Raw genomic sequence first — 23,673 nt, forward strand, 5'->3', positions numbered from 1 at the left:
CAAGGATCTGAAATCACAGCTGCTTGCTTTCCTCTCCTCACAGGGATGACAGTTCGCGCTAGAGGGCTTTTGATTGGTCAGCACCATCACATGGACAGTGCTGACCAATCAGATGCCATCTAGCCCATACTGTCAAATCCCCACCGCTTTCCTCTCCTACGGCTGAGAATATGGAGCATCTGCCTCTATAGTACACATCCCCACATGCACACTCTCCACTGCGGAAAACCTCCCTGCATCGCTCCTGTGTGAACTTAGGCTATGACAGCCTGGATTCACACAGGAGCATTGGGGAAACCACATGCGATTTGGACAGGAATAGCACACAGTATTTCTTTTGTGCTTACTTGCCCAAAGCACTAAATGTAATTTCTCTGTGCTGCCTTGTTCCTCTGCTATCAACATGAGTTACTTCTGACCAATGTTCCTGACACCAAGTGCTAAAATGGTGACAGGAGAGGAATCTCAATCACACAGAATGTGATTGACAGCCCCAACTATGTTCCTGTGTGCTGTGTTATGAGGAGGAAGGGGGGTCCAATCAGTTCTCAGAGCTCTTGTTCAGTGTGTATCTGTAGCTCCCCACCCCCTGCTTTGTGAGTTTGTGAAAAAATCATTTTCATCTCTGAGTTTTACAAGGATATACAGGAGAAATGGCTGCAAATAAACAGGTACAACTGTTTTTTTCTTTGAAGTCCCATGGTGTAGTGAACACACTCCCAAAACTAGCACCCATTGCAAAAAAGAGTGAGCACACAAAAAGTGAAGTGCACAAAAAAGTGCACAGGGTGTACATCTATCCCTGATCCCACAGGGTGCAAGGCTCCTGATGGGGACTGAGGCACTCACTAGGTCCACCCGGCCAAAACCAGGTGTACCCCTTTCTTCAGGAGGCCTGCGGAAGCAAGGCCACCCCAGGTACTAAGTGGGGCTCCCCTGAAGGGAAACCCCATGAAAGGAGGAGACCCTGACCAAAAGGCCACATGCCTCTCCCCCCCCAGACTTTCAGGGCAGGCCCGAGGACCTACACCCTACTAATCGAGAAAGTGAAAGTGCATACAGTGCTATGCAAAAGTGCAAGTGACAAAACAAACAGAGAAAAAAGGGGAAGTGGAAAAGTGCTATAGTGCCATAGTGAAATACTATGGAGGGCCATTCGGCCAGGAAAAAAAATTCCAAGAGTCCCAGCCCTAGAGGCAGGTACGAAAAAAAAAGAGTGACTGGTGCGGTGAACAAGGTGCCTAAAACTCAAAGTGAGCTCCACCACCGTGAGAACTTTGGCACCCCTGAACTGCCACTCTAGGGGCACATACACCATGGGCTTCTTTCTCAGCCAGACCAGTGCAACCCCATCCCTACAGAAAGACATCAGAACTTAGAAAGCTTAGGGAGAGCCTTGCCTATAATCGGGGACAAGCCTGGTGCACCAGGTCAGAATCAACTCGGGAGGAAAAGGCTCCCCCACCACTCTCATCATTCCCACCTAATTACATCCGTGATTACTAAATGACTCTCCAACTGGCAAAGGGAGCCAAGGTTCTATCCCAGACAACTGATAAGAACAGATACTACACTTGATCTTAGCCAAAAGGCCGAGAAGCCTAAACAGGTACAACTTTTGTAGGAGAATTTGTTTCACGTCTGTGTATCGCCTGAGGCCAGTCACTTCACTGAGTAAAGGTAAGGGAATACAACCACTTTAAATCCTCCTTATAGTTGGAAAATATAGTCATGCAGTCGGAGAGAATGTTAAATCTAATGCCTTGGATGACACATATATATTCCACAAAAGAACAAACATATTTCAAATGTTCATTTAGAGCTTGTCTAATATTGTATATTTTCTGTTGTCACTAGAACCAATATGGCAATTGACTACAATGTAAAATATCCCGTTGTACAATTTTGTGTTTTTCTTTTGAGTGTATACTTGAAAATAAGGAATTAAAAATAACCTATTCCAAAGCTAGGAATTTAACCTTCTCATATGAAGAACAAAAATGTACAAGCACAGCCTTCAATCACCTTCATTGAAAACTGTATGTTTGAAAAAACAGACAGTGGGATTTATATGCAGACCCCACAGACCCAGGGTCTCTATACTGTAGGTGAAAATTAAACTCATCTCCACTAAAGTATTTTTTCAACTATTAATATGTAAATCTAGCAATAGAACATTTTTGTGCAGGTCCCGGTCCAACTTGCTTGTCTATGTTATTTCCTGTACGAATTGTTCCTTGCAGTTTTTCAGATGTACCACTTGACCTCTGAGAGTTAGTATTTCTGAACACTACTGTGTGGGCCAAAATTCAGCAACTGCTTAATGTATCAAAACATTTTTATAATGTACACCAAGGAGATATGAGGGATTTTTCCTTCAAGGGAGCAGAAGGAGTTTTGCTCAAACAGGAGCATTATAGATTATAGATTAAGGAGTAGGATGCCATCTGGTATGAACTATAGATGGGATGAAAATTTACATAAAGAAGTCAGAGATTATCTAAGGTTGGAATACTCTTTCTATTAAGGGAAGTGATCTTTGTTATAGTTATATTGCTTTTTTCTGAAGGAAATGTAGGTTTGAATAAATTGTTTTCTACTGTAACTGTTAGTTACAAAATTTGTTTTGGGCCATATATACAAGTCTGAGAATCGATCTCAGGATGTGCCATTTCTTCCACATGATGGAGTAGTATTATAAATTCACACAGAGCACTGTTTGATAGCCATGACTAAGACTAACTGTAGGTGAAACATGTAAGTTGTCCTATTTTACTTTTTATTTATAATAGAAGAGGGATTGTTGTGGTAGATGCTGGTGTTTTTCCAATTATCAACTATCTTACACTGAAAAGCAGTGGTATTGTAACTTATTTTTAGCCATTCCCACTTTACCACATACATTATCAATGCAGTTATACCATGCCATGCGAGAAACGTAAAACAGCTGTAGACTATGATGGCAAATATGACTACTTCAGGTGAGTCAATTCCCTAGCACACCCTTCCCCCCCACCCCCTTGAATGTCCTGGTTCTTTTGGGAGTGTCTAATTAGCATTTGTGCTGATCCAGCTCCTTCACTCCCCACCTTTACATATAACTTTATATAGCAGTTGAGGGAGGAGTGACGGGAAATACTATATTGTGTCACTTGAGTGACAGCTCTAAGGCTGTTGACATCGCATTCAAGATGGCGGCATCCAGCAGCAGCCTCAGAGAATTTGGATGTCTACACAAATGAGCCTCTCACAGGTGAATAACATGCATGAAATATGTTAAATGCACATATAAACTTATGGTAAGATTGTTGTTGAAATGGATGGTTCTGCAGCATGTGTCTTTAAAGTGTTATTAAACCCTGAAAAAAAAGTATCTAGTGATTCAGACCTCAGTACCTACTATGTTTTCTTTGTGCCTCTCCCAGCCTGTTTGTGAGTGGCTCTGTCTCCATACAGGGTTCCATGAAGCCACCATTGTATGCTCACTTATGATGTGTACACAAACGCAGACATCCACAATGCCTAGAGCAGCAGAGTACTCCCCTGTTCCCTTCTACTCCTTGCAAGTTGAGTTACAGCAAAAGAAACGCGCTGCTGTCCATGCATACTAGTTCCCTATGTCTGCAGTGATTGTGCTTCCTTACCCTTGCTATGCCTTCAGTGTGCACGTTCCCTTACCCTAACTGTATCTTAATGCTGATTTACACTCTTCTTTTCTTAAGTGCGCAAACTTCCCCTCCATCACTTTGGCTTTAGCGTGCACACTTCCCAACCCTCACTTTGTCTTCAGTGCATATGCTGCCCTAACCTCATTTCATCTTCAGTGCACAATCCCCCTACCCTTGCTTTGTCTTTACTGCACACACTCCACAACTCTCACTTTGTCTTTAGTGCACACATTTCCCTGCCCTCACTATGTAGTGTTCATACTCCCCTACCCTCACTTTGTCTTCAGTGCGCATACTCCTCTACCCTCACTTTGTTTCCAGTGTGCACACTCCCCAACCTTCACTTCATCTTCAGTGCACACGTTTCCTTGCCCTCACTATGTAGTGCGCACACTCCTCTACCCTCAATTTGCCTTCAGTTCGCACGCTGCTCTACCCTCACTTTGTCTTCAGTTCGCACGCTGCTCTACCCTCACTTTGTCTTCAGTTCGCACGCTCCTCTACCCTCACTTTGTCTTCAGTGCGCACACTCTTCTACCCTCACTTTGTCTCCAGTGTGCACGCTCCCCTACCCTCGCTTTGTTTTCAGTGTGCACACTCCCCAACCTTCGCTTTGTCTTTAGTGCACACGTTTCCCTGCCCTCACTATGTAGTGTGCATGCTCCTCTACCTTCACTTTGTCTTCAGTACGCACGCTCCCCTACCCTCACTTTTTCAGTGTTCACACTCCCCAACCTTCGCTTCGTCTTTAGTGCACACATTTCCCTGCCCTCACTATGTAGTGTGCACGCTCCTCTACCCTCACTTTGTCTTCAGTGCGCATGCTTCTCTACCCTCACTTTGTCTTCAGTGCGCATGCTTCTCTACCCTCACTTTGTCTTCAGTGCGCATGCTTCTCTACCCTCACTTTGGCTTCAGTGTGCGCACTCCCCTATCTTTGTTGTGCTTTAAGTGTGCACTGCTGAACTGGGTGACAATGCTACTGTGAATCCACTGCAGGCCATCAGCGTTGTCACCTTGTTGGAGGAGTTGGTGGCAGATTTATCAGGCATTTTATAATATCCCCCCCTTCCTGCTAAAACTATTTATAGTGCAACAGCATGCCTTATTTTTAAATATGTTTGCTCTGTATATTTTTTTAAGGTGTATAGTTTTATTGACTTAATACAATAGTAAACAAAGGCAGCTTGCAATCTTTTTTTTTCCAAATATAAGTTTATTGCACGCTCAATAGGCAGGATCCATGGAATCAGATTACATATTAATCATAACTGTTAAATACAATAGTCAGCAGAGAGCTGGAGCTGTCAATGTACATACTCAGAGGTAATTAGCATTCAACAGAAATCAATCATGTCAGTTCACATCAAATATCTGGTCTAAGTGCCCCTCCAGAAAACGAGCAGTGTGCCCAAGGGCATAGACAAGAGAAAGGGGATCCTGCCTTGTAAGTTTTTTTTGTTTTTGGGGTCTGCTAAACAGACCACAAAGAAAGAGGTGAGAGAGTAAAAGAGAGTATAAATGAAAGAAGAAAAGTAAGGAAAAGCAAGAACAGTAAAGAGGTAAGTGAGACAGAGGGAGAAGGGCAACAAGGAGGGGAGGACAAAAGTAAAAGGGAGGGCAAATGGGAGGGTATTCCTGGCTCAATCCAGGGGAGGGGCAATGCAGCCTATTATTCATCAGGTCCCACCTCAAAGAGTGCTTTGCCTTCATTGGAATACACGAACATATTCCACAAAGTCCATGTTTTTGAATACTCATCTCATCTATGATGTGATGTTAATACCAAATCTTCCATCGGATTTATTTCCTCCACCTTCTGAAGCCATAAGACTATAGATGGTGGTTGTGATTTTTTCTACATCAAGGGGATACTAGACTTGGCATCATTAAAGAAATGGCAAAGTATTGACTTTTTGTAATTTTGGTCGGGATATTGGAAAGGCAACTTACGATTTAAGTGACAGTGTTGTAAAGGGTTTACATGAACAGTAGTAGCATTAAAGCATCAAAACTATAAGGAGCATCCAGCATATCAATGATACACAAACAGAACAAATTTCTTATGGGTTTACAACAGGTCACCAGGTAATAACAGTGCATCATATCCATGGTAGCTCAAACAAGCAGATATGAAGAACAACACCAATGTGCAGCAAGCACATTCCAAGTCACGCTATAAAATAAGGAGAACAGTAAGCAGGGAGGAGGAGTTGGAGAATGGAAAGGATCAGGGAGTATAATACCCAGCCATTTAGAGATTCCAAAAAGCAATTTAGCAGCCAAAGCTATCAATCCATGCATTCCATATCTTCTCAAATATTTTAGAGCAACTCCTACACTTATATGTTAATTTAAATAGGTCAGTACAGTATTGATGGAGGATCTCCAGGCCAATAATGTGGGTGGAGAGGGTGATTTCCAGGTTAAAAGTATTTATTTCCTAGCACAGGTGTAGAAAGTGAATAACTTACATATCTACCCATCTCCAAATTGTCAGTACCACCTATTACAGTAGAAATGTTATAGTATCTAACCCAAGATGTAGGTTGCACACTTTCTAAATAGTTGCAAACACAGCTTACCAGTATGGGCTTAGGAGCGGGCAGGTCCAAACCACATATAAGAATGTGCCCACTGATGTTTGACATCTCTGACATAGAGGGTTAGAGAATTGTTGTACTGTATATACGCTAATCTTTGTTGGATGTAGCAAACCCTATGAAGGAATTTGAGCTGAATGGAGCAGTCTTTGGCGAGGGTCATATGGGTAAAGTAAGTTGTCACGAAGTCATCTGCTGTGAGGTCTGGCAGGTCTAATACTCATTTCTGGTATGAGCAGATCAGTTTGGTGGAGTAAACATTAGAAAGTCAAAGGTAGATAGAGGACAGTGGATTCCCTATCACTTGCAAGGTTAATAACTGTTTAAGAGGATCTGATTCCAGGATGGGAGGCCATGAGAATTGTGTGGGGAAGGCATGCGGCAGTTGTAGAAACTAGAAAAACTTCCATTTAGGCAACTGGTATTTTGCCCCAAGTGCATTGACGTGTAGTTTCCCTTGTTTGTAATATGTTTCAGGGTGGTGATACCCCAACTAGCCCAAACATTTGGATCTTGCATTTGCCTGAAATAAGAAAGGTTGGGAATGCCTCATAAGGGAGTGTGTGAGGACAAGGTGCTGGGGGTACAATAATGTTCCCTAGCCTGGTGCCATGCCAGCAGTGTGGTAAGCATTAGAAATGTGATGGCAAAATGGGAACAGGGGCCTCTAAAGGCCAGGTTTCTAAGAGTTGCATTCACCAAAAGTGCTGCCCAGTAATATATAAAGAAGTTAGGGAGTGCTAGGCCATCCTGGGAAAGGTGGAGCTGAAAAGGTGGTACAAGCCCCAATTCGGGGCTCTTCCCTGTCTACACAAAAGAGGAAAGGACACTGTCAGGTGAAGTGAAGCCATCACCTTTGGGCTGTCTGGGGAGGCCATAGACATATGGGTAAAGAGCCAACAGATGTTGATGTCTGTTCCTCTACCAGGCATGAACCCAGATTGATCCGTATGGACCAAAGTAGACATGAGTTTGGCATCAACGCTCAACAGGGATATTGGTCAATAAGAAGAACAAATAGATGTAGGCTTCCCTGGCTTAGGAAGTACTACAAGCACTGCCTTCCTCATGGAGGTAAGTAAGCAACCTTCATGCAATGAACAAAAAAACTCTCAGTGGAATTTGGGGGCTATGTCCTCCATGTAAGTCTTATAAAATTCTGCAGGTAGGCTGTCAGGACTTAGGATCTTCCCATACTGGAGGGCTGACATAGCCACCTGTATCTCCTTGAGCATGAGCGGGGCATCCAAATGGTCTCTATAAGTAGTTGTGAGGACAGGGAGGCTAATGTGAAACAGGTACCTCATAGAAAGATTTATAGTGGGAAGCAAAGCATTGATTTCCACAGGGTCAGTAAGGTGAGCACCTTCATTGTCAGATATACTCTTCAAGATCAGTTGTTCCCTGGATAATCAAAGTAACATTTTGCCATTCTCACCCTGCCAAAACATTTTTTGAGTCCGGTACAGAATAGGTTTTTTAGTGACTGTAGACAGGAAAATGACTTCCCTATGGAGTAAGTGTGAGGAACCATAGATGGATGAATCTCTACTGTGCGTATATGGTTGTTCCAGAGCTGTTGCCTCACATTCCACCTTTCTTAAGATCAGATTGGGTCTCTCTTATTTCCCCTTTAATAGTCTGATATTGACCCCATGCATAGGCTTTAAAAGCATCCCACACAATCGTGGGCATTGTAGCAGTAGCAATAAAGTTCCAGTACTCATCATCACCCCTTTATTTTCCTCATCTACCCTCTTGTCAGAGATCCAGCAGCTGGATAAACTCCATAATGGGCTTGTGGGATCTATAGCCATGGAAAGTTGCAAAAGAATTGGTGCATGGTCTGAGTAGCATGTCGAAGTTCTGCAGGATGGGAAAGGGTCCACATAACAGTAATCAAAAAAATATATAGAAAAGCCACATGGTCATAAGGCCCTACCCGAATGAAAAAAAAAGAATTCAGGGGTCCAAAAAGGAACATTAGAGAGCTGGTAAGGTCAGGACAGCACAAATAAACATCTTTACTTGCAGAGTGTTTATAGGCAGGAGGCTGCGTCCTCCGAAGATGTGAAAAAACAGACATTGCGCCCATTTTGAAGACCATGCTATACTCTAGCCCCTTGGCCCTCAGTTAAGCTCGAATGGTGTCAAATGACTTCTATGGTCACTGAGTCTCCAGGGAATAATCCAGGAAGATGAGAAGTTTTGTGTTCTCATAAAGTAAGTCTCCCTGGTTGCGAGCCTCATGAAAGATTGTGTCCCGGTTCCAGAAGTTAAGGATCTTGAATATGAATGTACGAGCAGGAGTCCTGAGCAGATCTTTGGCTAGTGGTATGTGGCGGGTCAGCTCTAACAGACTGGCTGGAGACTGCAGTGTCCACTATTAACTCTTTCCTGTGAAGACAGGAAGTTCAAGGAAGAGGCACTGAGAAAACAAGAGCCAGCAGCATTGAAAGTTAAACTGTAAGTGCGGTGGTAAGAATTTTAACAAAAACAATTTCCTGGTGAATGTTGATTTTATTGTGCTGTATGTGTTAAGCTAAAAAAAAAAAGTTTAGAGATTAAAAGAGTTGGAAACCTTATTTTTTTATTAAAATAATAAATAGGTAACTACGTACCTGCTCTGTACAGCAGTGCTGCACTGATCGACCCCTATCCTCCTCTTCTGGTGTCCCCTGCCGGCGCTCTAGGCTACTCCTCTTCTCTGTATGCCACCGTAGAAATCTGCTTCCTATGGTGGCACATGTGGGAGCGCTCCTGAGCCCTGATCTGTGTGTCCATAGACACACACAGCATGACTCAGCCCCGCCCCCCACTCGCTCACAGGATATGATTGACAGCAGCAGGAGCCAATGTCTCCTGCTGTTGCTTCTCTATCCTGTGATAGAGGAGAAAGAGGAGAGAGCTGCTGCAGAGGGGCAGAGCGCTGGATCGAGTGAGGTAAATATTTAGGGAATGAGGGGGCAATACGCAATACAAATATTGGAACATTTTTTACATTAAAGCAGGGAATCACTTTAACCCCTTCATGACCATGGCAAAAACAAACTTTAACACCCAAACCCAATTTTGCAACTTTGACATGTGTTAGTATACCTGTTCATCTCATCACAACTACTTAGTGTATCAGGGTGGATTATACCTTGTTTTTTCCAGGACAAACTGGGTTTTCATTTCGTAGGAATTTATTGTGAAAGGAAATCTGGCCAAAAATAGTAAAAAATAAATGACACCTTTGCCTTATATTATATGACCTACCACCAAAAAACCCTGCAAAATAAATTGTCCTACTCCTGATGATCATGAATAAATAAATAAAAGGAATGCGCTAATTAAGTGAATAATACAAAGGGAATATAAGAAAAAATATAAAATAAAATATTAAATAAAAAATTATGCAAAAAAGTGTCCATAAATAATGTCCAAAAAGATTTTTAATTAATGTCCACACTGGGGGGCGCCCCGTGAGGACGTCGGTGACGAAACGCGTAGGCCGTGGCCTGCTGGCTGCTGACGTCTGAGACTTTCTTTGGATGTGAAAGGAGGAGATCCAGAGCAAATGAAGATATGTTCGTGCACTGCTGCCTAAACCCATGCTTGTAAAACTGGTGTTGGTGGAGACACCTGCCTTGTGAGTTTTATTCGTTCATTAAAACGTTTGTTATATTTTTAAAACTTGCTGCACCATGATTCTTTTTTCTTACCTTTAAACATGGTCCCTATGGTATGGAAATATATGAAAGAGTCGTGAGATATATTCCTGGAAATTACCTACACCCTTGAATGGTGGAGTTTCATCTGAAAATTAGTTCGTTTCTCGCATCTAAGAATCGGATTGCGATATATCCTTGTTATATCCTTGAATGGTGGTTTTTCATCTGAGGAAAATTCGTTCGTTGATTCACACAGTAATATTTTTTATTGGAGGAAAATTCGTTTGTTGATTTATACAGTATTGTATTCAAGAATTGATTTGTTATATATTGCCCAGAGCAAAAAGGTATTTGTTTTATTATTTTTTGAGCTCGGTTGGGTGATTTAAAAACATTTTTTTTGTGGTAGTTCTAACACAGTGTGGACATTAATTAAAAATCTTTTTGGACATTATTTATGGACACTTTTTTTTGCATAATTTTTTATTTAATATTTTGTTTTATATTTTTTCTTATATTCACTTTGTATTATTCACTTAATTAGCGCATTCCTTTTATTTATTTGTTTAAGCAAAACATTTTTTTGATTTTTTTGAGTTGGGAATTTGCTGCTTTGGAGTTAGAGGGTGTGGCGCTTTTCTTAAAACACCCTGATGATCATGGCAATACCACATACAGTATGTATGATTTGTTCTTTCTACCCATAAAAGGACCAAGAAACAATGGTACGTTTTTTGTTTTTGTCCTACCTAGTTATGCACACTGACACTAAACAAAACCTTTTGTCTTCTTATCTAAAACATACTGACACTAACTGATACTGACAATTACACTGACACACTGCCACTAGCTGACACTGATATTTACATGACAGTAACTAACACACTGCCACTAAAACTGCCACACTCACTAAACTAGATCAAATACTGAACTAATTAACCTTTCTTTATTGTTTTTCTTTTAACAGCTTTTTTTTCTACAAACATCTCCTCAAGGAGGAATAGATCTAGCAGAAAAGTCTGTTTTTTCTCCTCTTCACTTAGGAGAGACTACACAGGGAAAAGCTAAAGAATTAATAATCACTGTGATAGCCAATCAGAGGCTATCACAGCGAAGATGTGATCGGGATACAGGTCCCAATTGTTAGTAGAAGACAATGACAGCCTGATCTCATTGCTGGGAGTGCGCCATCGAGCGTGCATTCAACACAAACAGTGGAACACATATATGTAGGATTAAAGCCCACTTCCAGGATGCCGCATATACCTGTATGTGTAACACAGTCGTAAAGGGGTTAAGGTGACACTGAAATCTGGTTTAGGAGCTGATTCACACATGTCTGGTGCAAATTGAAGCTCAGGGTTGTTAGGCGTTGTTCAGCAGTTCATGTCAGGTTTACATCAGGTTCAGGACAGGATTAGCTCAGGATTTTATCCTGTTCACACACATGCAGTTTAGAAACCGTTCACAACAGTTCACATACAGTAGAAGTCAATAGCCTGTAATCCACACCTGAAGCGAACCGAACTGCTCAGAAATCGTACAGGACTCTTTTTCAATCCGTATTGAATCCACACTGCCAGTGCATTGGACATATGTGAACAGGCACCATAGGAAGCAATGTTATTTCACATGTGATATGGATTGGATGCGGTTCAATCTGCACATATGTGACCCGGCACTAAAAAAAAGAAAATTCTATTCCAATATGTATTCATAACTCAAAAAAAGTATCTTCTGTTTTTCTCAGCCTTCTCCAAATCACCAAATCTATTTATTTTTTGCTGCTGTTATCTGACTTCCTGTTAGTGGGTGGCTATATTCGTTCTCCATTGTCCCACTGTATGTAGGAACATAGACACCTTCTCATTCTCACTCCTAGAACCATGCACTGTTCATTCCAAACAACAGGCAGAAAAACACAGTAAGAAACTATTTCATGAAAAAATGTTTACATGGCCATTAAATAGTAGATGCTAATGGATTCGTTTTGAAGAATAAGGACATAGTTTAGTTTCACTTTGTTACTACTTTAAAGTGTTACTAAACCCAGGACCCTGCATTCACTATATCTGGTCTCCCACAGTATACACAACATGGAAATGCAATTATTTTAGTAAATATAAACTTCTAAATACCTTTTCTCATCAGCAGTTAGAGCAGTCTTGTGACTTCTATCAGTGTTCAGTAAAGCACTGGTTAAAGCTTGTAGGAGAAGTTTTCTTTCTACTCTTGGAGGATTCAGGACCCCTGAGCTCTGTCTGGACAGTGCTGATTGGCCCTGTGCTGATCACATGCACTCTCCCAAGAACAACAAAAAAAAAATCTTCTCTAGCAATACACACCAAACTGAGCATGTGCACAGTGACTCCACTAGATGTGTCTTACCAGGAGATAAGAGGGGAGCACTGGAAGAAGGGGAGGATCAGAGAAGTCAGAATCAAACAGCCTTTTTACATAATGCAGGGGATTAACCCCTTAGGTTCCACAGTGAGTATAACAGGCATGCTTTACTACTGATTTTACTTTTGTGTTTAGTAACACTTTAAGGGAAAGGCTGCCTACACTTTTTGTGTTCCCACATTTAAACAGGCAGCATTAGTATGAATCAGAATGGCGCATATTCCATATTCCTAAGGTGAAGTATAAGACATTATTATTATTATTATACAGGATTTATTTAGCGCCAACAGTTTGCTCAGCGCTTTACAATATAACGGGAGACAATACAGCAACAATACAGTTCAATACAAGAGGGATAGGAGGGCCCTGCTCCCTGGAGCTTACAATCTAGCATTATTAAATAAATAATTAATAAATGTGTGTATTCTTGTGATCCCTCAGCTAAAGTAATGAAAATGTGTCCAAAGAAATAAATTGTGTCCAAAAATGTTATATATATATATATATATAGACAGTATATATATATGGATATATACCAAAGGAATTTGTTATCCAATTAGTCTGTTGAAATACGTTCAATTAAACCAAAGTGCTAAAATACAAAGTCCAACACTTATTAAGTGTAGTATGGTTACTCAATTAGTGAAAATATATAAAGGTAAGTGCTGTAACCCTGCCGGGTGTTGACACTAGAACCCGACGCTGCAAAGATTCTGAAAAAACACAGTGCTATCTTACTACTGGATATTGATATCAGAGCCCAGTGCTGAAAAGATTACCACAATACACTATATTCGTGCTACAACCAGGGGCGGACTGACAACTCATGGGGCCCCTGGGCAATAGGGGACCATGGGGCCACTGTGTCCTCACCCACGTTTAAACCACACCCAAAAAAGCCTATTAAAGGTACCATGGGGCCCCCTACTGACCGCGGGCCCTCGGGCAGTGACCGAGCTCCCAAATGGTCAGTCCGCCCCTGGCTACAACCCTACAGGGTGCTGACACCAGAACCCGCTACTGTAAAAAATCAATCACAAATATCCATTTTAGATTATTAATGTAAAGGTGAAATCCAAACATTCAGTGTTATAAAGCCACTGGAAACAGTTCCCACTGCCAAAGGATTTTGTACACATTTATTACTTTAGTTACATTATTACTTTAGTTGAGGAAACACAAGGAGAATACACATATTTATTATTTATTTATTAGTGGTTTATACTTCACCTTAGGGAATATGCTCCACACTGGTTCATACTAAGGCTCCATGTACACTGCAGCTGATAAACTCATGTTCAGGAGCTTTTCTGTGTTTTTTCAGCAGCCCCTGAACCCCCCCTAATGTTTTCCTATGTGTCCATGTACACTATGTCATTTACAGTCGTTTTTATTTAACGCACCAAACTTGCGTTCAGGAGTAGATTTTATCAGCGTTTCGAGTACCAAACTCTGGTAAACGCGGCTAATCGCGTTTATAAGCATTTGCGTTTGGAAATTTTTTTTAACTCTTCCATTTCCAGATGTTGTGCAGAACCTTTTTTCACTATTGAAAAATGCATGCAAAGCGTTTTCCCGGTACTCAAATGGACCTAGCACACCATACTTTGAGGTTTCGCATGAAAGAAAATATGTTAGGTAATCATTTCTGCACAGAAATGAGCTGGAACACATCCAAACACCACAAAAAAAAGACAGTTAATCTCAACACATACTGCTCTCTCTGCTTCTGCTCTCTTTATTTCTCTCAAAATGTCTGAAATGGTTAATTTTTTACTGTTTTTCAGTGCATTCTGGGCATTTGGGAAGGTCTCCTGATGTTATCTTTAAAAAGCACTTCTAAATGCAAACACTCATAAACGCGGTATGCAAATGCGACTAAACAGATGTTTTTTAACCTACGTTTTCCAGCGGTCAGTTTCCATCGTTCAGAAGTGTTTTCCAAACATCACGTGTACATGGAGCCTAATACACCTCCTATATTAGAGTGACCCCACTCTGGATGAAGTAGCACAGGGGGCAGCTTTGGACAGCGGCATTGTCAGTCTGAGGGGAGGGGAATGTTAGATGTACTAGCAAATGTAGATACATTAACAATTGAAGCCAAAACTCCAGCTAATACTTTATAAGCAGTTACAGCAACTTTTCTTTTTCCTTTTTGGGATAAAAGCTTTACATAAATTATAAGCTGATCATTGTAAGCACCCCTGTCACTGGTAAATGGTTTGTCCCATCTCTGTAACTGATACATTCTGCAAGAGAGCTTGTTCTTCTGAAAAACAACAGAATTGATGGCTGGATCACGAAATGAAAAGCTTAACCACTTCCCGACCTTGCCATAGCTGAAAGACACTACAGCACAGTTGTCTAGTTCTGGGAGGGTGTCTATAGACGTCTTCCCAAAACCGTCCCCTGCATGCGCATTGGTGTGTCTTTTGAACGCAGCTGATCATAGATCGAGGTAAAGGGCCAATCACAGCTGATCACATGTAAACAAACTTGCTGGTTATTGGCATTTTCTTTCCTCGCACGCTGTCACTGTGTGAGGAAAGGAGAGCTCATAACTGGCAATCCTGACAGGACACAATTACATTTGGGCAGCACTATGGCTAAGTGGCTAGCACTTCTGCCTGGCAGTACTCGAGGCGTTGGGTCAAATCCCAACCACGGCACCACCTGCCTGGTGTTTGCATGTTCACCCTGTGCCTGCATGAGTTTTCTCTGGTACTCCGGTTTCCTCCCACACTCCAAAGACATGCTGGTAGGTTAATTGGCTCCTGTCTAAATTGGCCCTAATATGTGTATTTATGGATGTAAGTTAGGGACCTTAGATTGTACGCCCCTTGAGGGTTAGGGACTGATGTGAATGTACAATATATATGTAAAGCGCTGCATAAAGTACCTGAAATAAATAATAATAATTACACTGATAATCAGGCCACTGATCATCTGTGCAGCTTATCAGTGCAGCCTCATCAGAGCACATCAGTGAAGGAGAAAAATTTCTTATTTGCAAAATGTTATCAAAGAAACCGACAATCCTTTCAGGACACATTTACACTGATAATCAGGTCACTGCTCTATATTGCCATGATGATCAGTGCCCATCAGTGCCGTCTATCAATGCCCATCAGTGTCGTTTATCAGTGCCACCTCATCAGTGTACATCAGTGCATCTTACTCAGTGCAGCCTTATTAGTGCCCATCAGTGCAGCTTTATCAGTGCCCATCTGTGTAGCTTATCAGTGCAGCCTCATCTATGCATCCTCATCATTGCCCATCTGTGCAGCTTATCAGAGCACATCAGTGCAGCCTCACCTATGCATCCTCATCAGTGCCCAGCAGTGCAGCCTTATCAGTGCCCATCAGTGCAGCCTTATCAGTGCCCATCAGTGCAGCCTTATCAGAGCACATCAGTAAAGCCTCACCTATGCATCCTCATCAGTGCCCATCAGTGCAGCCTTATCAGAGCACATCAGTGCAGCCTTATCAGTGCCCATCAGTGCAGCCTTATCGGAGCACATCAGTGCAGCCTCATCTATGCATCCTCATCAGTGCAGCCTTATCAGAGCACATCAGTGAAGAAGAAAGACACTTATTGGCAAAATTGTATAACAAAAACTAGGAAAAAACTTGTTTTTTAAAATGTTTGATATTTTTTTCATTTGCTTAGCAACCCCACCCCCCACAGTGGTGAATAAATACCAGTATAACAGTGGTGAATAAAGAAAGCTATATCCAAAGAAAAAGTAAGAAAAGAAAACAATTTCATATGTGTACAGCTTTGCATGCAATTGTCATTCGAAGTGTGACAATGCTGAAAGCTGACAATTGGCCTGGGCAGGAAGGGGGTGAAAGTGCTCTGTATGGAAGTGTTTTACAAAAAGAAAACTAATGCAGCCACGACATCTAAGAAGTGGTAAGCTGCGATCTAATAAATATTGGCTTTTGGGTTTCATTTTTCTGCTTCCCTGCGAGGAAAGTTAGTGCTCTGTCTGTAGCATGCAGTCTCAGCCTAGGAATGATAGAATTGATTCATTATACAGAACGGCCACTAGATGTCTCCAGTGGGCCCGTGTCCCTCGCACTTATATCCCTGTACAGAAGAAGTGAGTCAGTCCATGTGATGGAAGAAGAGCAAGGCACAGAAAGCTCTGAGAAGTTTTCTCTTCATACTGCAAAGGGTGTATGACCCGGGGACATAGAGCACAGCACATGTGATGAGAACAGCTCCTTTCTGAGGCTCACTTCCACACCAGGTGTTTTCTTGCCATCATTCAGCAGCTGGACTGGTGTCCTTGTGATGGTAGGTGAGATGATGACACTCATGGCCAGGAGACTGACCTATCATGACCAGTACTGAAGGGGACAGTCAGAAGGAAAGTGGGAAGGAGTGATCTCACTGGCAGGTACTGGGCAGGTGTTCCTTATCTCTGTACAGTGCTCTGTGGACCATCAGCCTGGCTTACTCAGGAGGGAATGGGATTGTACATTTGAAATGAAATCCATGAGCTTGTCCTCAGAGCATCAGTAATATCTGCTACAGGTGGACTACTTGGACCCTGCTCCTTTCCTGGCAGGGAGCATGGAGAGGTCAGCTTTACCCATTTCTTGGTCACTCTGGTTCTCCTGCTCCCTGCTGCTGTCTCTGGCACAAGGGACACTGGTTGAAAGCAGCAGAAGAGCTAACATGGACAGTGGCTTCTTATACAGGCGCTTGAAGAACCACGAAAAGAGGGAGATGCAGAAGGAGATCCTCTCCATCCTTGGACTGCCACATAGACCAAGACCGGTGCATGGACTTAGTCCTGCTCAGCTGCACCAGCCTGGGAGACTCAACTCTGCTCCCCTCTTCATGCTGGACCTGTACAATGCCATGTCTGGTCAGGAACAGGGAATGGACCTCAGAGACTGGTCACACAGGACAACCCCTCACAGCCATCACATGAAGGTCAAGAGTCTACTGAGCAGTCCACTGGCCAGCGCCCAGGACAGTGCGTTCCTTAATGATGCTGACATGGTCATGAGCTTCGTCAACCTGGGTGAGTCTTTAATCCATGCCCACCCTTTTTCAGTATAGGGGTGCATTATATTAAAGTGTATACTTTTTGTCAGTTCTAGGTAGAGTAGTGCAGGGTTTAAGTGGTATTAAACCCAAATCCAAAAATGTAATATATTGCAGCTTGCCAATCAATAGATGTGGTTGTGGCTGTATTAGTTTTCTTTTCTTAGGATTTTTCTCCTCTGTTGTCACCTGGTGATCTGGGCTCCTGCATTTTAATACCCTCACTCTGGATGAAGGAGCACAGGGGGCACATATGGACAGCAGCATTGTCAGGTTGGTGGGAGGGGGTGTTAGATGTACTAGCAGACTTGGATACACTAACAAATTGAAGCAAACGTCCAGCTCACACATTTTGATCAGTTACACATGGGTGCTCAACCTGTGGCCCTCCCGCTGTCACAGAACTACAAGTTCTGTCATGCCTCTGCTTTTGGAAGTCAAAAAATTCTGTCAGCTTTGCAATGCCTCATGAGATTTGTAGTTCCGCAACTGCTGGAGGGCCACATGTTGAGCACCCATGAGTTACAGCAACAGTTTTTTTTTTCCTTTTGGGATAAAGGTTTTTCATAAATACAATGTGATCACTGTAAACACCCTCGCTAGTGTTAAATGGTTTGTCTCATCTCTTTAACTGCAAGAGAGCTTGTTCTGCTGAAAAACAACAGACCTACTGGCCAGATCACAGTTGGAAATAGAAGAGAGAAAGCCTAAAAACAAAACTAATACAGTCATTGGTAAGCTGTAATATTATTATTACAGGTACTTATATAGTGCCGTCAATTTACGATAATACGTCCATATAATAAATGTTTGCTTTTGGGTTTACTACTGCTTTAAAGTGTAACTGAAGGCAAAATGTCTTTTCTTTTGGATGGAGTGCAGAGGGAGTAGGACACCTGTCAGGTTTTTATTGCTGTCTGTGTCCCCGTTAAGGAGATTCATCCTCACTATTTGTCCTGGTGAAAGTTATCACCAGGAGTGAAAGAAAATCTTAAAATATGAGTTGTCACCGGAATAGGAATGGAGGGGAAATCTTTCTATTGGAGGATTTGTTCTGGTAACAACCAGGGATTTCCCTCACCAGGGATTTTCTCTCACTGTTTTGAATATGGGACAGGAAGTGAAGGGAAATCTCTACAATGGGACACAGATAGAAAAAGACTGCCAGGAGTTATTACCCTCCCTTACTCTATACATAACAAAGGAAAAAAGATTGTTCTATTATAAACCCCCCGTCAGTTTATTATATTTATTGTCTGTGACCAGTTGGGGAGATTTTCCTTTAGTTCTTGTCATGGCTAATAAACAGGAAGGTGACTCTCTAACAAAGTGGTAGGAATCCCCCTCTCAGTCTTGGTTTGCAATGATGCGGTGCGGAATTTGCAGAGTTTTCAGAGCAAATTCTGCACCACATCACAATCGCACTCCGTTCATACGAACCGATGCTGTTTTGTATGTTAAGTTAACAACACCCCGACATCAGTCCGTAAAACGCGGCGCGATGTGCAGAATCGGATCGCATAGGTGTGAATACCTATGCGATCCGTTTCTAGTGCGGACCAAAAAAGGGTCCTGCACATTTTTTGGTGCGGTGCGAATAGAGCCATACAAAACGTATGGCTCTAATCGCACCGCATACAAATCGCATGTGATTTGTATATGAATGCAGTGCGATTCCTGTGCGAATCACATGGGATTTACCGCACCGCTGTAGTGTGAACCTAGGCTCAGACAGCTGTCCCTGAGACACATGTCAATAGAGAGGGTGAATCTCCCAAGTGGGGTCACAGACAGCAATAAAAACTTCACAAGGGATCTAACCCTTCTACACTCTCCAAAAAAATGGGCTATAAATACACTTTACAGGCACAAACATGTAATCATTGCTTTCATGTGAAATATGTTGCAATCGGCATAAGCTTTCTCGCTCAGATATCCTTAGAAAAGATGCATATGGTAGAGATTTATTGCACTGCAAAGATACTTTTTCTGTTAAAACATGTGAAGCTAATTGAGGAACATATGGGGAACACACAAGAAATGGTCACTTTAATTTTTCTTTTATTCACAAGCCTTTGTTTGCAGTTTTCACTCACCTCTTATTTAAACAAAAGACTAATCATTCATTTTAATGCAAAAGTTAAAAAAAGTGCTATTTGTGGGGGGGGGGGGTGGGTTGTAGTTTATATTAATACAAAGAAAATAAAAATATCACAGTGCAATACTGTGGGAAAATGGAAAGTCACAACATCACATGACTTGAGATGACAATGCAACTTTTAGTTGGTGGCTTCGCACTGATCATACGTTTTCTAATAACCCCAAACACAAGATGGCAAGGAAGTCCCGATTGTCTGCTAGTGTATCATGTATAAAAATGATATTAATGTAGAAATATATACACTGTAGAAGAAAGTGGAAAAAAAAAAGACTAGCTCCGAAATACCGAATTTTCAGCATTCAAATACTTTTATTTATACAAGATGTTTGCAGTAACTATTATATTGCTTTCCTTTTTTTCCAGTTTTGTTTTGATGATCTAACAGATCATCATTGCTATGCTGGTTTTCCAGTTTTGTTTATACGCGCTATCACTATAATTACTACGCTTTGTATTATACTGTACTGACAATATAGTAGGATTTATTACTCTACTACTTCAGTGGGTATTGCCTGCTTTGATTTTTTTTAATTAATAGATATTCTTAAAATGTATGTAAACCCTAACATTGAACTGTACTTCTTATTTGCTCCCTTTTGGTCTGTCTCAGGCAAGGTTCACACCTATGCAGTTTGCGTTTGATCCGTTTCTGCAGTGCATTTTGCACATGTGTTTTTTGCCACGTTTTTGATGCGTGTTGCACTTTGGTGTTTTAAAATGTATTTATTTTTTACTTTTTACTAGGCAGATTGAAACAGAAAACAAATAAAAAACGTGACAAAAATGCACTACATGCTTTTCTGCAGCATTTCCATTGAAGTCTATAGAACCAAAGATGCAACTTTTTGAGATTAAAAAAGTCCCTGACCCTTTCCAAAAACCACAACAAGTGAAAACATGGAGATGTGAAAGTGTCCCAGAGGAAATCATGTTAAATGGACTGTAGTGCGTTTCTGCAAAACGCAGTGGAAAACACTTAGGTGTGAACCTGCAGTCAATGATATCCTTAGGGGTTAATTTACTAAAACTGGAAAGTGCAAAATCTGGTGCAGCTGTGCATGGTGGCCAATCAGCTTCTAACTTCAGCTTGTTCAATTAAGCTTTGACAATAAGCCCTGGTTCACACTGGATGCGACTTGGCATATATATATATACTTGCAAATTGCATGCCAAGTCCACAATTGTCCCTATTGTCCCCTATCGATGTGGTTCCAACTTGGTCGGAGCCGCACCGATTTCAAAAGTAGTACATGCACTACTGTTGTTACTATTTGCATAGACATCTGTATCAGATGTCTTGCAAATCGCACCTGAAACCGTCAGGTCCCCCGACTTTGAAATCGTGCAACTTCACTGTAAGTCGCACAATTTCAAAGTTGGGCTTGATGTGAATGGATGGTAAAACCTGGAAGCTGATTAGTTTCTGTGCAGAGCTGCAAAAGGTTTTTCACTCTTCAGTTTTAGCAAATCAACCCCTTAGTCTCTACAAATAATTCATACACATTCACTACTTTTCATCCCTGTAATCTATTTTTGATTAAATGGATTCATACTGTGTATTTCTGCCTCATTGTAACATTCTCTGTGACCTTTGGAACCTCTCCTTTCCCCTCTCACTTGTATTTGTTTGGAATGAGTAGTGGACAATATATACAAAGTGCCCCTTTAAATATAACGTTAGAAACATTGTGTTATATCTGTTTGATAAATGCAAATAAAGTGCGTGTTCATGTCAGAAATTCAGCGCTGTCCATAGTCGTCTGGACAATTTTAGTTTAATCTCAATGAGCCTTCCTAGTTCTTAAAGTGTTACTAAACCCAGGACCCTGCATTCACTATATCTGGTCTCCCACAGTACACACAACATGGAAATGCAATTATTTTAGTAAATATAAACTGCTAAATACCTTTTTCATCAGCAGTTAGAGCAGTCTTAACTGCTTCAGACTTCAGCAGAGCACTGGTTAAAGCTTGTAGGAGGAGTTTTCTTTCTGCTGTAGGAGGATGTGAAAGTCCTGACCCTCTGTCTGGACAGTGCTGACTGGCCCTGTGCTGATCACATGCACTCTCCCAAGAAAAAAAAAAAAACCTCTCTAGCATTACACACCAAACTGAGCATGTGCATGTGACTACAGATTTGATCTGTATCAGGTGTTCATTTCAATAAGAGGAGGGGCAGAGAAGAAAGGAACAAACAGCCTTTTTACACACAACACATAGGATTAACCCCTTAGGTTCCACAGTGAGAATAACAAGCATGCTTTACTGCATATACAGACTGATTTTACTCTTGTGGGTTTAGTAACACTTTAAATTGGAGCACAGAATGATTAACCTTTATATTATAAAGTTGACTGGTTGACTGGTAGTTTAGCAAAAAACAACAGGGCAGGGCTGACACCATTCAGTCCACGAAAAAAAAAAAAATCAAAACTGTGCATTATCAGCCACAAGAGGATTTAGGAGCTGAGTGCATTTCTGGCAGGTCAAGATGTATTTTCCTTTACCTATAGGGTCTTTAAAGGGATAAAAATGGGCAAATGTGTATGTATTGTATAAATGTACTGCATATTTTTTTTTACTTGTTACTAGATGTAGTATTTCTCAAGTGTTTAGCAAGAAAAAAAATAGCAAAAACAAATGTTCTTCCTGCACGTCTATGCCTTCAATAATTTCAGGATCACTAAAGCAGGACAAGCATACAGAAAGTAATGTAAGAACATGCCATCTACCTACCTCTTCCAGGTCAGTGACTCAGAAAGTATTAAAGCTGAAGCATGAGCATGACAATCAGGCATTAAAAAATGTACAGAATTGAAAGAGGTTTGCAATGACAATATTTCACTGAGAACATAATTTTTTTGCAACAAGCCTGTGGGCTCACCTTACTTTCTGAAGTGGTCCCAGCCAAGTCTATAGTGAGCACACAACTGGGTGGCTTCTCTTCAGAGCATCCTAGGATAATAGAGTTGGGTCGCTGTACTATGCAAATCTCAATAAAATGCAATGGGAAGCCCTGCTGTTTAATAGGGAGGCAGAACGGGCATGAAGAGAGGGTCACAGCTAGATCACCAAATCAGTGGACAGTATTTGCACAATAAAGTAAGGCCCCATGTACATGGGATGTTTCTGAACGATGGAAACTGACTGCTGGAAAACGTAGGTTAAAAAAACGTCTGTTTAGCCACGTTTCCATAATGTGTTTAGGCGCGTTTGCGTTTAGAAGCGTTTTTTAAAGATAAGCACAGGAGAACCTCCCAAATGCCCAAAATGCACTAAAAAAGTGGTAAATTATTAACTATTTCAGACTGTTTCAGAGAAATACAGAGAGTAGAAGCAGAAACAGCAGTATGTGTTGAGATTAGCTTAGGTGTGAGTTGTGCATTAACATTTCTTTTATTTCCAGGGGTGGGAAAGGTGTCTGGTGGAGTGAGTCCTTAAGGCCACCTGTCAGGGGGTCTTCATGAGGAATTTGAGGTGTAAATGGTCATTAACATATCTTTTGTTTCCAAGGGTGGGAGAAGTCTGAAGTGTGAATTGGTCATTACAATGTGTGACAAGCTTGGTAGGAACATCCTGTGTTCAGTGTTTTGTCCATCTGAGCACCTTTTGCATGCCTTTTTCATGATGAAAAAAGGCTCTGGACAGCATTGGGAACTGGAAAAGTTAAAAAAAATTTCAAACACAAACGCTTATAAACGCGATTTGCTGTGTTTACAAGCGTTATACGTTTGAAACGCTGATAAAATCGATGTCTGAACGCAAAAAATGACTGTAAACTCAAATGCCTGTAAACGACTGTAAGTGAAGATGCGTACATGGACACATAGGAAACCATTAGGGTGAGTTCAGGGGCTGCTGAAAAAATGCTGAACAGCTCCTAAACGTGAGCTTATCATCTGCAGTGTCCATGAGCCCTAACACTGGTTGGCCGAATCCCTGTCACTCACCCAAGATCACTTTAAAAAGTAAGGTAAGCCTATACTGTTGACTTAAAAGCCACGTCAGAACAATAGGAGTGTTGGAGAGCATATTGAGACAGTGTAGAAACTCCTTTTACTGTTTAATTGTATTTTGCCATTGCCCTGTTCTAAGTAGTGGAATGTCATGTTTGGCA

At 41.5% G+C, this 23,673-nt stretch overlaps 1 protein-coding gene and 1 pseudogene across 1 annotated transcript in view; one reads left to right on the top strand and one right to left on the bottom strand.

The window, feature by feature from the left end:
* Positions 1-1,505: 1,505 nt before the first annotated feature.
* LOC149442046 (U2 spliceosomal RNA) lies at positions 1,506-1,604 on the bottom strand (annotated as a pseudogene).
* A 14,841-nt stretch (positions 1,605-16,445) lies between these two features.
* The window catches only part of BMP6 (bone morphogenetic protein 6), a 254,745-nt gene continuing 247,517 nt past the window's right edge, over positions 16,446-23,673 (top strand). The window contains exon 1 of the mRNA XM_089656588.1: positions 16,446-17,372. Within this exon, the coding sequence (XP_089512714.1) occupies positions 16,916-17,372 (457 nt within the window). The 5' untranslated portion in view covers positions 16,446-16,915. The remainder of the gene's footprint in view (positions 17,373-23,673) is intronic.

The sequence above is a fragment of the Staurois parvus genome, unplaced genomic scaffold (genome assembly GCF_062004578.1).
Source record: "Staurois parvus isolate SC_StPar_1 unplaced genomic scaffold, SC_StPar_1.0 ptg000919l, whole genome shotgun sequence".
Taxonomy (NCBI): domain Eukaryota; kingdom Metazoa; phylum Chordata; class Amphibia; order Anura; family Ranidae; genus Staurois; species Staurois parvus.